The sequence below is a fragment of the Sardina pilchardus genome, chromosome 8 (genome assembly GCF_963854185.1).
Source record: "Sardina pilchardus chromosome 8, fSarPil1.1, whole genome shotgun sequence".
NCBI lineage: Eukaryota > Metazoa > Chordata > Actinopteri > Clupeiformes > Clupeidae > Sardina > Sardina pilchardus.
Window position 1 is genome coordinate 2,240,038 of NC_085001.1, and position 16,002 is coordinate 2,256,039.

At 40.2% G+C, this 16,002-nt stretch overlaps 1 protein-coding gene across 3 annotated transcripts in view; it reads right to left on the minus strand.

Annotated features, from left to right (window-relative positions):
* LOC134088374 (NACHT, LRR and PYD domains-containing protein 12-like) overlaps positions 1–16,002 on the minus strand; it is a 36,304-nt gene that overhangs the window by 4,421 nt on the left and 15,881 nt on the right. For 2 of the 3 annotated variants that reach the window (XM_062542310.1, XM_062542311.1), the window contains exons 8-11: positions 13,151–13,324; positions 11,613–11,786; positions 4,160–4,333; positions 3,085–3,258 (exon numbers count right to left, since the gene is read on the minus strand). In XM_062542310.1, the coding sequence (XP_062398294.1) occupies positions 3,085–3,258; positions 4,160–4,333; positions 11,613–11,786; positions 13,151–13,324 (696 nt within the window). The remainder of the gene's footprint in view (positions 1–3,084; positions 3,259–4,159; positions 4,334–11,612; positions 11,787–13,150; positions 13,325–16,002) is intronic. The other variant, XM_062542312.1, reaches the window with a different exon arrangement.

A 16,002-nucleotide genomic window follows, 5' to 3' on the forward strand; every position in this document is an offset into this window, starting at 1 on the left:
CTAAAAAATCATCTCAATATTATGTGCAAGACTAATGTTTACCAAGAATGCCAACATGGTAATTTCTTAGCATAAAGTAGGCTATACGTTTTCTCAGAGTGAGATGACTATCCCGAAATATGTTTTGAATGACATGGGGCGCACGGAGGTGAACGGCTGGAAAAACGCGTTCACCTCTGTGACAAGATGTTACCTAAACAATTTAGTTGACCTAAGGTAAGGCTTTGTGGCTAAAACGATGAAAACCAGTAGGCTAGTCAGTCACAGCTAACTTCAAGCACAGTAGCCTACACGCGCAGAAATGAAAAGTCAATATCGCCATCACGAGATTGCTGTCATTAGCGCAAAATCCAGACACGTCAAACTGGACACGAATGCGTGGCAAAGCCAACAACTTCATAAATGATGTCTTTTAAATAAATAATTTGAGCTTTACCGTTTCATGGCTTCTGCTAAGAAAATTGTTCACCACACACATCGAACTTGCATCAAACATTCATCAATTCACTTTCAATGAAATCCACTAGAGAACGGACAAGGCTTGCGGAGTGATGAATGAAAGAAGCACCAAACCCGTCGTCATTGTCAGCGGCCTATTATACAGCAAATTCATTTTATTTTCCTTCATTTAATAATTGGTCTATTGAGTCAGACTGCCGAGAAATATGTAGGCCTAGCACTTTCAAGCATTCACAAGCATTTCACCCCAAATCCAAGCATTTTTCAAACCTTGAAAACACCACATTAAAATCCAAGCATTTTCATGGATTTCAAGCACCCGTACGAACCCTGTGTGTGTATAAATGATATGTGCACACTGTACAGGGATGTGTGTGTGTGTGTGTGTGTGTGTGTGTGTGTGTGTGTGTGTGTGTGTGTGTGTGTGTGTGTGTGTGTGTGTGTGTGTGTGTGTGTGTGTGTGTGTGTGTGTGTGTGTGTGTGATCAAGCTTACCAGAGAGAGAACATGTTCTCACTCCTGACTTGAAAACTACGTACTAACTTACATAAACTAATACTGTAGTAACCCTTAACCTGTGTATAGTGTGTCAGTGTGTGTGTGTTTGTGTGTGTTGTGTTTGTCAGTCACCCCTTTCCTCACCCCATCACACACAGAGTGTGTGAGTGAATCAGTGGTGTGTGTGTATGACCATGTGCAACATGGCAGCAGATGCAAACGCCACTACACCACTCTAACGCACCAGCACCCGTCATGACTGCCAGCAAAAATGCAAGGAAGTGAAAATCAGTCTTAGTATGGCCTATGGCACTGATCAAACTCTTGTTTGTGTATTATTGCAGTTTTAAAGCTGGCTGTAAAAGCCGCTCTACGTAACGGCAAAATCAAACAGCAAAAGTGGCAAAAGGAGAGGAAGACAGAGAAGGAAGGAGGAGAGTTATGTCTTTTCCTGTGAAACGCCCAGCAAATGGATTAAGATCATCCATATCATCAATAAACTACTTTAAGAATGGTGTTTTTACAGTTTTGGGTTGAGCCTGGGTTGAGTTAGAGATGCATTAGGCCTACACAAGGGTCATCACTTGCTATTTGTTTTGTGTTTTTATCCAAGCTTGATTACATGCATACAAACATGCCCCTCTAAAATGGACCTAACGACAGCAGCAAGAGCACGGTAGCCTCCATCATTCTCAAATGGAAAAGTTTGGAACGACCAACAGTCTTCCTAGATCTGGCCGCTCAGCCAAACTGAGTAATTCGGGATAGATAGATAGATAGATAGCCTACTTTGTTGATCCCCAAGGGGAAATTCAAGATGAAGGGCCATGGTCAGACAGGTAACCAAGGATCCAATGGTCACTATAAATGAAGTTCCTTTGAGAGGATGAGCGAAGCGTAAAAGAAGGACAGACCTCAGTGCAGCACTCCACCAATTATGGCAGAGTGGACAGATGGAAGCCATGTTTTGCCAAGAGTTTGCCAAAAACCACCTGAACTACTCTCAGACGATGACAAGTAAAATCATCTGGTCTGATGAAACACAGACTGAACTATTTGGCCACAATTCTCAGCACTGAGCTGCACTGATGTTTCCCGGATAACTCAACAGCAAGTGTCATAACAAAGGGTCTGAATACTTATGTAAACAGAATATTTCAGTCTTTTTTTTTTTTTTTTTACAAATTTACAAAACACTCAAACACCTGCTTTTTTGTGGAGCATTGGAGTGTTGTGTGTAGATTGATGTGAAGCATAGTCTGAAAACATAACAAAATGTGGAAAATTTGAAAGGGGCTGAATACTTCCCGGCTGCACTGTAACAACTAGCTGAAATGGCTAGAGCAGTGCACACCTGAAGGAGTGCGATCACCACTCCCAGTCCAAGGGTACGCAGGTGATGTGCAAATTGCATCCAGAGAGGAGCATGTAATTCATCAGATGCTTAACCGCACAAAGACATTCTTACAGTGGTTGAAACTGGTGGTGTAGCGGATGAAATGTGCTTTCTTTGAAAACAAAGCTTACTGTATGTCCATTCAGTGAGACCCCCCCCCCCCACACACACACACACACACACACACACACACACAAACAAACAAACAGAAACACACTTTTACAACTGCTACTACAGCTGCATTTTCAATATTTAGAAACATCAGAGCATCTTAAACCCAATTCACACCAAAGATTCCTGACGCGACCAGACCAAGTTGCAACGGTGTGAATTAGAAGTTGCACGTAGTTGTAAGCCGTCATAAGCTGCCGCAGAGCATTCAACATGTTTAGTTGCAGTTGCAAAGTTTTAGAACGTTGCGTCTCGTCTCATCACGAGTCATTGGTCTGATTTCTACTTTACAATGAAAGAGCCTCACTGTGTGTGTGTGTGTGTGTGTGTGTGTGTGTGTGTGTGTGTGTGTGTGTGTGTGCTTCACTGTCGTCCACACGCTACATTCTATACATTTCACTAAACTGAAACTTCCATATGGAACAAAGAAAGGAAATAGGATAGTCTATAGTCAGATATTTCTAGCTCAATGTTAATGTAATCAACAAAATAATGACTGATATAACATCATCACAGCAACACCATCAACTCTTTTATGCGAATGCAACAACATCCACTAACCGTAATGTCTGCAGTGTGCAGTGGGGATCCTGCAGTAAAGCACACAGCTGAGTCACTTCCAAGACTCTTGGTATGCGGTAACTCAGATCCAGCTCAGTCATGAGTAAGGGGTTTGAACCCACAGCTGAAGCCACAGCAGCACAGGCTTCCACAGCAGCGCTACTCTTCAGGAACCTGGACAAATATGGAGGACAACAAACCATTTGTTTCACCTGACATAAACCTCACTGATTTGGGTCTGACTTTACTTTCGCTATCTTAACATCCTTACAAATCTTCAGTGTCCCAGGCATTAATCATAAAATTAATCATGGGTGTGTTTTGGGCATAACATCCAATAAACCAATGAGAGCAACATGTGCCATTCAACACATATACACATATAATTAACGTCTTAAACTTATTTTTACTATTGAGGGAAAACGTCAACGAAAACGTAGCTTGAAAACAAGCTACACTTACCCCCAAAATATTTGTATGACACAATAAAAATCACCAAACAAAACAAACCAGGCGTGCTGCATTGGACTCGTTGCTGTCTCGCTAACTGTCACATTTTATGACAGTGCACCCTTAAGATAGCTGTGGATTACATGTGCCTTTCACTTTAAACCAGGTATTTCTTGGTCAGTGGCATGTAATAGTAACTTTGAAATGTCAATTCTTTTTATCATGCCCCCAAACCCACCTATTTTTTCATAGACACACTCATGGGTGCAGAAAGGGAACATTTGACAACTTGTGAACTTGAGCACTTGTCTGAAAACTCATCACTGCGTTTGGTAAGATAGGAACAAAACTCATCACTACGTTTGGTAAGATGGGAACAAAACTCATCACTACGTTTGGTAAGATAGGAACAAAACTCATCACTGCGTTGGGTAAGATAGGAACAAAAAACATCACTGTGTTGGGTAGGAACAAAAATCATCACTGCGTTGATCAAGACCAACTGAATCTACAGAAAGTGTTTCCACCACAACAAAACTCCATCAGCTTCAGGAAAGATCTCAAGCCTTTGACAATCTTTGACACACAACTGGACTGTCCACTGTTCTTCCAGAAATATACTTACTGGATATTTCTAAGTGTACACTGCGGATCCTCCTTTAGCTCTAAAAGCAGTTTAACTCCTGATGCCCCTGGATCATTTCCTCCGAGATCAAGCTCTCTGAAGGAATTGGGATTTAACCTCAGGGCTGAAGCCAGACCAGAATAGCCCTTCTCTGTGATACTGCAATCAGACAGCCTAGACAGAAAGAATATTTAATCAAGACACCAGACCAAACTTAACATTCCAAGTACATGTAAAGCTTTTGTAAGCAACATTTTAGGTAGCTTTCCTCCTGCAAATCTGTAGATTGGTTAACTGTACAAGGATAATGTCTCTTGAATTAATTGCCACCTCGTTAATGTGAAGTTCACTTGTGCGTGTGTGTGTGTGTGTGTGTGTGTGTGTGTGTGTGTGAGTGTGAGAGAGGGAGAGAGAGAGAGAGAAAGCAGGAGAAAAACTTCATCATAATTAGGGTTCAAAATGCAGCAGCTAGGGTTCTCACAAAAACAAAAAGAACTGAGCACATTACTCCAATTCTTAAATCTCTGCACTGGCTTCCAGTAAGTCACAGAATTGACTTTAAAGCACTACTGCTTGTTTATAAATCAGTACATGGAGCAGGACCTAAATACCTATCAGACATGTTTCAGCAGTACACACCTTCTCGTCCTCTCAGGTCTCAGGAGAAAAACCTGTTAGTAAAACCCGCTGTTAGAACTAAACATGGTGAAGCAGCTTTTAGCTGCTATGTATGGAGTGGGATAGCTGTCAAAATATTCGTGTCCATAGATTTGATACTCGTGCGTATTTGCCTGTAGTTGTGCATAAAATAAATATTTGTGAATTCTCGAGTGAGTCCAGTCGTGCATAAAATATATTGTGTGTATTTTATCCATCAGAATACGGATGGGAAAAAAATATGAATTCAAAAATTACAAGTACGAAATCAAATTTTACAGGTAGGCTTTCATTTATGAGTACGACTTCGCACAAGTGACTGAACTGTCAAAATACGTCATCGCCGCATTCAGAGGCATTACTTGTTGAGAAAAGAAACATAGATCGAGATCACGACTGCGCATGCGCTGAATATAACGCCATCTGGGGGCAGCGGGCATTGTTTCTTTTAGGTCTATGGCAGCGGTACCGCAGCCATGACCGCAGCTTGCAGTTGACAAGTCAGTGCTAACGTTTATGATAGCTACCAGTGGAGTTGAACAAATCGTCTTTTTACCCCCTTCGTTTTATTGCTTACTGTGTCTGGAAGAACCGGTTCGGCTGTTACAACAGCAGTGGGGAAATACTTTCTTAGAATGATGATGATGGACAGTGGGGCTCGAGAAAGCCCCCTGATCAAAGTGGGGAATGAAAGAAAAAGTTTGAGAACCACTGCAGGCTAGCGCCCCAAAATAATTAACTAGGCTATATATTGCTCTTCCACTTGTTTAGTTTTTTTGGTTAGAAAACAAGCATCCCAAATCAAATCAAGAAATATTTTTGACTGATTGTCAATATCAAAACAATTGTGACACATTAAAATTCTTATAATGTATTTTTCACTGGCTATGGCTCCTAACTGATGCATGAGATAGAAAAACCTAAATATATGGATGGATAGATAGCCTACAGAACATCTATGATTCTGTAAATAGCTGGTAGACTGAGTACAGTTGGGACAGTTTTTGCTTTCCCCATTACCACTTGAAAGTTTGACTGTAAAAAGCCATTGAAAATAACTGTGTTCTTACATGGTATATCTTTGATCTGTGCACTAAAATAAAACCCAAAGTATATATCCGTAAGTTGTTTAGATTTTTCACAATTAACTCATAAACACAAGGTGGCATTTTGTCTCAACCGTACCCTAATATAATTATATTGAGTACAGTTGAGACAGTAGCATGGTACAGTTGAGACGCCCATTCATGATGCTGGAAGGCTGACTAGCCATTCACTGCAAATGTAGCAAACTTTTTATCTAACTTTTTATTTAACTTTTGGCATCAGATAGACATAAGGACAAATGTTTAAAGATGAAAATATCTCTTTTTTCCTTGGTTTTATCATGGCTAATTTTCAAATTATGATGTAATCCTTAAAATCTTCATGTTATAAGATATATTCATTAATAATACATAGTTTAAATGTCAAAAACATTAATTTTATTGACATTTGTGTTCTATATTGCCTAAATGCCATCATAATATGCATAAATAAACACCATGCAATCCAATGGGATTTTATCCGGGTACAGTTGAGACAAAATGTCTCAACTGTACCCTTCTGACCATCTTGCACATTTTTCTAAATAATGCAACAACCTTGCATGAAAGGATGTCATGAAATATGTCAGTTTGTAGAGCACAGAATGACCTTTGCAATGATGTAAGAAAAGTATAACAGTCACATTGGAGTAATAAGATATTCACTGTGGAAGGAACATGGTTAAGTGAAATTCTCACTATGGTAAAAATACTTTTGCCAATATCTTTGGACAGGAGATATGCACAATATCCAAATTTCCCATGATTAAAGAGAACACTAACACACATATGTGTAGCAAAAATATAGATCAGGCTTGGTTTGCAGGCAAGATATTTAAGGTGTCTCAACTGTACACATGACCCAACTGTACTCAGTCTACCCTATTGTATTGGATGTGAGTTGTATCGGTCTACAACACCAGTAAATGACATTGAGAAACCCATACTGGTATATTATATTCACCTCTGTAACAACCAATAGCATATGTTGTGGTCTAGGCTATGGGCCCGTGTGTCTGGCAAGGGGCCTGCACTTAAAGATTGTACTGATACCTTTTGCATCCATTTTTTTGGGTGGCCCTCAAAATCTATGATGTAGAGGTGAATGTCTGCAGAATACTGCAGACCACTACAGTTTTAAGGCAACGAAATACTGTGACAAACTGATCAGTGTAGGCCTATGCTTTGGATGGCAAAGACTCAAAATGTACACAGGCTTGGGCATGGACAGCTTTTGGCAACTTTTGTACGCCATTATTGTAATGATAAGTGAATGTGTAATGAGATTTACCCCCAACCAGAGGGCTGCTGTTCTGGTATACAGTAGCTACCTGTTAACTACAATGTGTGTGATACGAACATCAGTAGAGGAGATAATGAAAAGTCATGCTACACTTGTATGCTGACCGAGTTTATTAAATGAAATAAGTTTCTTTACAAAGCCTTGTTACTTAGTACAGTATAACATTACAATTATGTTTTTTCACTCACAACTAAGGACCATCAAGTTAGCTGTCCCTGAACAACTGTTGCTTTTTCTAATGAGGCTTCGTCCATACTTACTTCGTCCATACTGGGATCCGTTGATAAATCTATACTTACACTAAACAGTAGTGATTCAAAAGGTAAGAATATATTAATTGAATAAATCCCTGTGTGGAATATGGGAAAAAAGATACACTAAACAGTAGTGATTCAAAAGGTATCTTTTTTCCCATATTCCACACAGGGATTTATTCAATTAATATATTCTTACCTTTTGATTAACTACTGTTTAGTGTCTTTTTTACACATACTTCCACACAGGGATTTATTGATTAATCTGTGCCTACCTTTTGAACGGCTACTTTTTAGTGTACTTTTTTGGCCCTTCCGCTCTGTATCCGCACAGAGAATTACATTTATATTTGAATCATTACTTTAAATTTGAGTCATTACGGTTGATATACTGTCTAAATATTAGTAGCTGGGCTGGGCATGTTTGAACCTTTTTATGGCCAATCCAAACCTTTCTCATCTGTCGGCCCTCGTTGGTGGAACCCACTGCCTGTTCCTACTAGAGCAGGGACATCCCTCGCCATCTTCAAAAATGTCTGAAAACCCGGGTCTTCAGAGAACATCTCCTCTGATAGCACTACCACAGACAATTGCACTCATCGATGCACTTACTGTACTACCTACTACACTCATTGATGCACTTAAATTGTCATTAGAATTGCTCTTAAAAGCTTTAAATGTTTCTACCATGTTGTAAGTTGCGTTGGCTAAAAAGTGTCAGCCAAATGTAATGTAATATGGTCTTATCATTTGCATTGTCATTTTGTAATAGTAATATAACAACAATTTGTATGTGATAGGCTACATGTATTGTAGAAATTAAATGAAGTGACTTTATCAAGTTCAAATAAACTTTAATTAATACATCAACAACTGTTCTTTATTCCATTGTGCACAAATTCCAAGCACATGATGTGTCCTCTTGTAAAGGCTGAGGACATCTTCTTTTGGGAGGTGCTCTTCCAGATGACAATGACCCCTGATAAAATACAACAAAAGAGAAAAGGAAATTACTTACATGTAGACTATAACTCAGCACAACAACAAATTTAACCCAAAAACAATCATGAACATTTTGCACAACATCTACATCAAATATCCAAGTGAGAGTTTTAAATGTGAGTGCTACCCAAAAACTGTTTATTACAATACTGAATCGGAGTAGCCTAAAACACACTAAGATCTTTCCAAACAGTTGAAGCAGAGGGAAAGCAATCTTGCTAGCAACTAGCATAGTGTCGCCTGCCCCCGACCTCCATCATACGTTTTCTGTTTGTAATGTAACCATGTTGATTAGATGGCCACCATGGCTGCCCTACCGCAGAGCGGTAGATAGTTCAAGCGAATAATTTTTCGATGGTGCCATTTAGTTTCGATAAAATTTTTCGATAGTGCCATTTAGTTGATTAATCAACTAAATGGCACTATCGAAAAATTATTCGCTTGAACTATCTACCATATGGAGATAAGTATTCTGGCGACTCCTAAGTTCCTAGCATATACTAAGTTTTGCTTCTACGTCAAATATTTGGTGCCATGTCTTGACACACCAACACAGATAGCGTTAAAGTTAGCTGATGTTTCGCCATAGAAGACTATACAACAGCGTGCTAGTCATTGTGGCAACTGGCAAGATTTAAGATTAATACTGTTGAACAAAACTTACCGTGACATGTTTGTTCTGAACGTTGATGTTCACAATCCACTCCACTTCTGATGAACAGCTTGTTCTTCGGCTCGCTAGTGCTTATGGTGTCAACACGGTAATAACGGTGAACTTATACATTTTTGTTCCATATCTCTATCTCCCCACTGCTGTTGTAACAGCCGAACACACAACAGGTTCTTCCCGACATCGTAAGCCAAAAAAAAGACGATTTGTTCAACTCCACAGGTAGCTATCACAAACGTTAGCACTGACTTGTCAACTGAAAGCTGCGGTGACAGTGCGATCATGGCTGCGGCACCGCTGCCCCCAGATGGCGTTATCTTCAGCGCATGCGCAGTCTTGATCTCGATCTATGTTTCTTTTCTCAACAAGTACTGAATGCGGCGATGACGTATTTTGACAGTTCAGTCACTTGTGCGAAGTCGTACTCATAAATGAAAGCCTACCTGTAAAGTTTGATTTCGTACTTGTAATTTTTGAATTCGTATTTTTTTCCCATCCGTATTCTGATGGATAAAATACACACAATATATTTTATGCACGACTGGACTCATTTGAGAACTCACAAATATTTATTTTATGCACGACTACAGACAAATACGCATGTGCATCAAATCTATGGACACGAGTATTCTGACAGCTATCCCACTCCATACTATGCAGCTCAACTTTGGAACCAACTTCCAGATGACATTAAAAAGGCCCCAACTGCAGCCAGTTTTAAATCTAGACTTAAGACAAAATTGTTCTCAGATGCTTTCTGCTAAATGTCTTAATTATTTCACCTTGAGTCTTTTATGCTTTCTTTATGAATCTTTATTTTTAAATGATGTTATGCTTTCCTTATAAGTTTTTATTTTGTTTTGGAAATTGAAACCTGATGTGTGTGATCCCTCAACATGCCGGAGAATTGCACTCATGGTGAGTAGTACTGGTTTGCTCCTTTTAAGTACTACGTTCTGCCCCTGGTTGGGCAAAGGGAGATTCAGGTGAGTAGGGCCCCCGTTTGGGGATAGTTTTTGTTGGGTGGTAGTCAGCGTCAGGGACGGCTGAGCTATCGGCCCTGGACCTTAAGGTCTCCCCAGTAAGAAAGGAAATATTGTGTGCGCACACAGATGGGCCTACGTCAACGAATCTCCAAAGAGTGGCAACAGCTCTGGGTGTTTGAGAAGGATCACTATCACTGGTTTGCTAAATTAGACTCTGGCAAAGTCTATCTGTTAAAAACAGACCTGTCTTCTTGTTATTCCACCTTATGTCTTTTATGTTAATTATTCTTTATTGCTTTCTTTTTATTTTTTTATTTTATCATTATTACTATTATTATTATTATTATTATTCCTCTTTGCTCATCTATGCTTTTATCTGCTATTACTGTTTGTTTTTTGTTTATGTAAAGCACATTGAATGACCTCTGTGTATGAAATGCGCTATATAAATAAACTTGACTTGACTTGACTTGACTAGGGTTGGGTATCGTTTGAATTTGAATGATTCCGATTCCGATTTCGATTCCTTGTTTCGATTCCGGTTCCTAACGATTCTCAATTCCGATTCTTGTAAGAGGCAGGGTCAAAGAAGCTTGGATATTTTAAATGAGCTAGCTAACCAACGGTCTGATCTTCTCCATCAATTTTAATTCTATGAACTTTTTAACTTTTTATGAACTTTACTATAAATTTCTCTCAACTATATAAATATCAAATCTATGAACTGTCGTCTTGTTGCCTCAGCTCGGTGATGCAAACACCTTCTTCGTTGGTGTTTAGCAGCTTCTTCTTCCGGTTCGTGGACTGGGAATCGATACTAGGAATTGAAATTGAAACTTTTGAACGATTCCGGGAGAATTGGAAAGCTAGTCCCGGTTCCCATCGATTCTCGATTCTCGATACCCAACCCTAATCATAATATGTTTTTGGACAATCAAACATTATGCTCAAATTTATAATAATCAAACCTGACGTGAATGTTTTAGTAGATTCACTAATTGCAACTCACTGTGTTTGTTCATAGGTGTGAGAGTGAGTAAGTGAGTGACAAATCAAGCCCAGGGAGAATGAGAAGATGCTTTTAGTCCTACGGGCATTGATGTTCGTCTAACACTTTTATATTACATTAAGTCATTTCTATAATCTGCCTCAAGAACAGACTGGACTAGAGCTCTCCTTCTATTGGGAAGAGTTCTGAATGCTGAGTGCCAGTCACTGGCAGTTCTTTACTCCAGACTGGAGCTACTTGAATTTTCAGATCCATGCTGTAGAATCAACATTATTATTTAAAAAACGTGTCCATTTTACTGTGACCGCAATGTGGCAAAGATGTTATTTAAAATAATTACTAAGGATATAATAAGGATTTCTTTTTATCATGATTTGATACTCAATGTATCATCAAATCAACTGTACCATTTAAATTTTACAGTGCCTACAAAAAGAAAATAAGAGAAACAATACAGCAACTCAGTATTTGATCTTGTGATACTCACTTTAGTTTCTCCAGTTTACAGTTGGGATCCTCCAGAAGAGAAGAAAGATGCTTCACTCCTGAGTCTCCTGCTTTATTCCCACTCAGCTGCAGCTCTCTCATGTGTGAGGGGTTTGATCTCAGTGCTGATGCAAGAGCTCTGAAGCCTTCCTCTCCAATACTGCAGTCATACAGGCTGTAGAGAGAAGTAGGACAAATACTTCATCTTCATTTCCTTTTGGACAGTACAACATTACAGTCAGCTTACAATAATCTATTGTATAAGGTTGTGTATAAGTGTATAAATAATGTGTGTGTGTGTGTGTGTGTGTGTGTGTGTGTGTGTGTGTGTGAGAGTGTGTGTGTGTGTGTCTGTGTGTGTGTGTGTGTGTGTGATAGAGAGAAAGAGAAAGAAAGAGATAGAGGGCCAGATGTACTAAGACAGCGCTAATAGCGAGTTTTTGTATGCGCAGAGTGCGAACGCTGTGCTTTGCTATATTGCGTCGAATTTACTAAGCTATCACTTCATTACGTTAACTGCGTTCTGTGCCGCCCGTTCCCGCCCCCTGTACCACGCCAATTGTGCGCATGCAGAGCTGAACAACGAGCGCAGTTGAATATTGCAACATTAAAAGGAATCAAAGTTTAGCGATCATACATGATACAAAGATATGTCAACGAGCTGCGACAGACAGAGTAGGCCTAGTAGTTCTACTAATCCACTTAAAAAAATACTTGTGAACTATTTGCTGCACGTAGACTAAGGATATGACTTAATGCCTGTCTAACAGATTGGGAAGTGTAGGCTATGTCGTGAAAGAGAAAACACGATTTTAGAGAGACAAACAAAAGTTAAGGTTGCTTTTGACATAGTACAATGAAGAAAACTGATGCTCTGAATATTGATTCAGCTGTCTCTAGACGTTTTTCTAATAGACGCATTTAACCGCAATTTGGATTACACCTGCTTTCAGAAAGCGGAAGTTTTTCAACGCAAAATAGACGTACGCTGTTTTCATACATATGGCGGAATACTTAATCAATCGCTATTAGCACCTCTCCTCCCCTGTACTTGCGCGTTACACCCATTTTCAGCTGATCCGCCCAGGAATTAATATGCATGACACGGAAAAGCGCAAATAGCCATTCTCAGCTCCCACGGCAGGCAGTCTGCGCGTTTCCCTCATTGCGGCCGATTTGTACATACCATCGCCATGCTATTTCGTGCACGTTACGCCTAAAATGGGCGCAAAACGTTAGTACATCTGGCCCAGAGTGCAGTGTGTGTGTGTGTGTGTGTGTGCAGTATGTGTGTGTGTGTGTGTGTGTGAGAGAGAGAGAGAGAGAGAGAGAGAGAGAGAGAGAGTGTGTGTGTGTGTGTGTGTGTGTGTGTATGTGTGTGTGTGTACTTATGTTCAACAATAGAAGACAACAACAAGAGGTGTTTAAGAATAACATTAGCCGATTTCATGTGAATGAGTAAATAGTAAATACATGTTATTGTGTGAGAAAATAAGAGAAACAAAACAGCAACTCAATATGTGATCTTGTGATACTCACTGTAGATTCTCCAGTTTACAGTTGGGATCCTCCAGAAGAGAACAAAGATGCTTCACTCCTGAGTCTCCTGCTTCATTCTCACTCAGCTGCAGCTTTCTCATGTGTGAGGGGTTTGATCTCAGTGCTGATGCAAGAGCTCTGAAGCCTTCCTCTCCAATACTGCAGTTATCCAGGCTGTAGAGAGAAGTAGGACAAATACTTCACCTTCATTTCTATTTGGACAGTACAACAACAGCCACATTTGAAATGGATGAAAACGAAAAACAATGGTTCCGTGTCATCCTTGTAAGGTAGGTAAGGTAAGGTAAGGTAACTTTATTTATATAGCGCATTTAAACGTGCACTGCAGTGCAACCCAAAGCGGGGCTATAGTACATGCCCACCAAATGTCATGCACCCCGGTCTTTCAGTGTCCCAGGTATCCTTGATGGAAAATTACTGAAGAAAAGAAAATCCAGAAGATATCGCTCTGCTGCGCGGCGGTAATAAGGTTGTGTGTATAATGTGTGCACACTGCACAGGGATGTGTGTGTGTGTGTGTGTGTGTGTGTGTGTGTGATCAAGCTTACCAGAGAGAGAACATGTTCTCACTCCTGACTTGAAAACTACGTACTAACTTACATAAACTTGTCAGTCACCCCTTTCCTCACCCCATCACACACAGAGTGTGTGAGTGAATCAGTGGTGTGTGCGACTGTGCGTGTATGACCATGTGCAACATGGCAGCAGATGCAAACACCACTACACCACTCTAACGCACCAGCACCCGTCATGACTGCCGGCAAAAATGCAAGGAAGTGAAAATCAGTTTTAGTAGGCCTATGGCACTGATCAAACTCTTGTTTAGTGCTGTGCGATATGGACAAAAAGTTAGATCCCGATATAGGCAATTCTATACCACGATAACGATATATATCCCGATATAGAATTTCTACTTAAAATTATATATTTACATCCACACATGACTGCAAATTTTTCTTATAATTTCTAAACATTTTTTTTAAACAGTTGTGGTTGTGTACAGTAGGTGTAATTAAGTGCCTGTCGCTTTAAGAAATACGTGAGAGAAAATAATTACGTTAAACCCAGTAGTAAGCCTAAATGATCTAAATGCCATACCCTAGATTGGTTAGCAACACACATTTGAGAGATGCAAGTGAGCAAATCAACTTGATACTAGCCTATACTTGTGTGTTACAATAGCATCACTTAAACTAGCAGCAATGTCTCGCTGTTAATAGCACTGCTGCGCATACCAGTGTGTGTGAGGGGGGGAAAGACGCACAGCCACAGGCTAGCTTTTAGGGGAGACCTGCCTTGCGCGCACAGCTTCTTCAGAAGAACACAGTCATTCTTAAACGTATTGTAAAGTAGGCTAACATTAGGTGTTGTGACATTTTTCATTTCAGGGTATTGCAATACTTTTGTTGTATCGGTGCACCGTGCAACACTAGTCTTTATGCCAACGTCAAAAAAGTTTCATTTGTTCTATCAGCTGCCTGCGTTCATTTGCCTGGCCACCCATCCCGAGTCAGTAAATTAAGCTTACGTTGCCCGCTGCGAGAAGCGGCCACGCACCTGCAGTTGAATTGTCTGAGCAGTCACAGCCACACACGTTAAAATTACGATATAAACGGAAGAGGACTGTATCGTACGATAGACATTTTTCTGTCGTACAACGATATATACCGTAGTATCGCACAGCACTACTCTTGTTTGTGTATTATTGCGGTTTTAAAGCTGGCAGTAAAAGCCGCTCTACGTAACGGCAAAATCAAACAGCAAAAGTGGCAAAAGGAGAGGAAGACAGAGAAGGAAGGAGGAGAGTTATGTCTTTTCCTGTGAAACGCCCAGCAAATGGATTAAGATCATCCATATCATCAATAAACTACTTTAAGAATGGTGTTTTTACAGCTTTGGGTTGAGCCTGGGTTGAGTTAGAGACGCATTAGGCCTACACATGGGTCATCACTTGCTACTTGTTTTGTGTTTTTATCCAAGCTTGATTACATGCATACAAACATGCCCCTCTAAAATGGACCTAACGACGGCCCTGTTCTGCAGCAACAGCACGGTAGCGTCCATCATTCTCAAATGGAAAAGTTAGGAATGACCAACAGTCTTCCTAGATCTGGCCGCTCAGCCAAACTGAGTAATTCGGGATAGATAGATAGATAGATACTTTATTGATCCCCAAGGGGAAATTCAAGATGAAGGGCCATGGTCAGACAGGTAACCAAGGACCCAATGGTCACTATAAATGAAGTTCCTTTGAGAGGATGAGCGAAGCGTAAAAGAAGGACAAACCTCAGCGCAGCACTCCACCAATCAGGCCTTTATGGCAGAGTGGACAGATGGAAGCCATTTTTTGCCAGGAGTTAGCCAAAAACCACCTGAACTACTCTCAGACCATGACAAGTACAATCATCTGGTCTGATGAAACACAGACTGAACTATTTGGCCACAATTCTCAGCACTGAGCTGCACTGATTTTTCCCGGATAACTCAACAGCAAGTGTCATAACAAAGGGTCTGAATACTTATGTAAACAGAATATTTCAGTTTTTTACTGAAATATACAAAACACTCAAACACCTGGTTTTTTTGTGGAGCGTTGAAGTGTTGTGTGTAGATTGATGTGAAAAAACAAAACAAAAATGAGTCAATTTGAGTCAAATTGAGTCTGAAACATAACAAAATGTGGAAATTTTGAAAGGGGCTGAATACTTCCCGGCTGCACTGTAACAACTAGCTGAAGTGGCTAGAGCAGTGCACACCTGAAGGAGTGTGATCACCACTCCCAGTCCAAGGGTACGCAGGTGATGTGCAAATTGCATCCAGGGATGAGCATG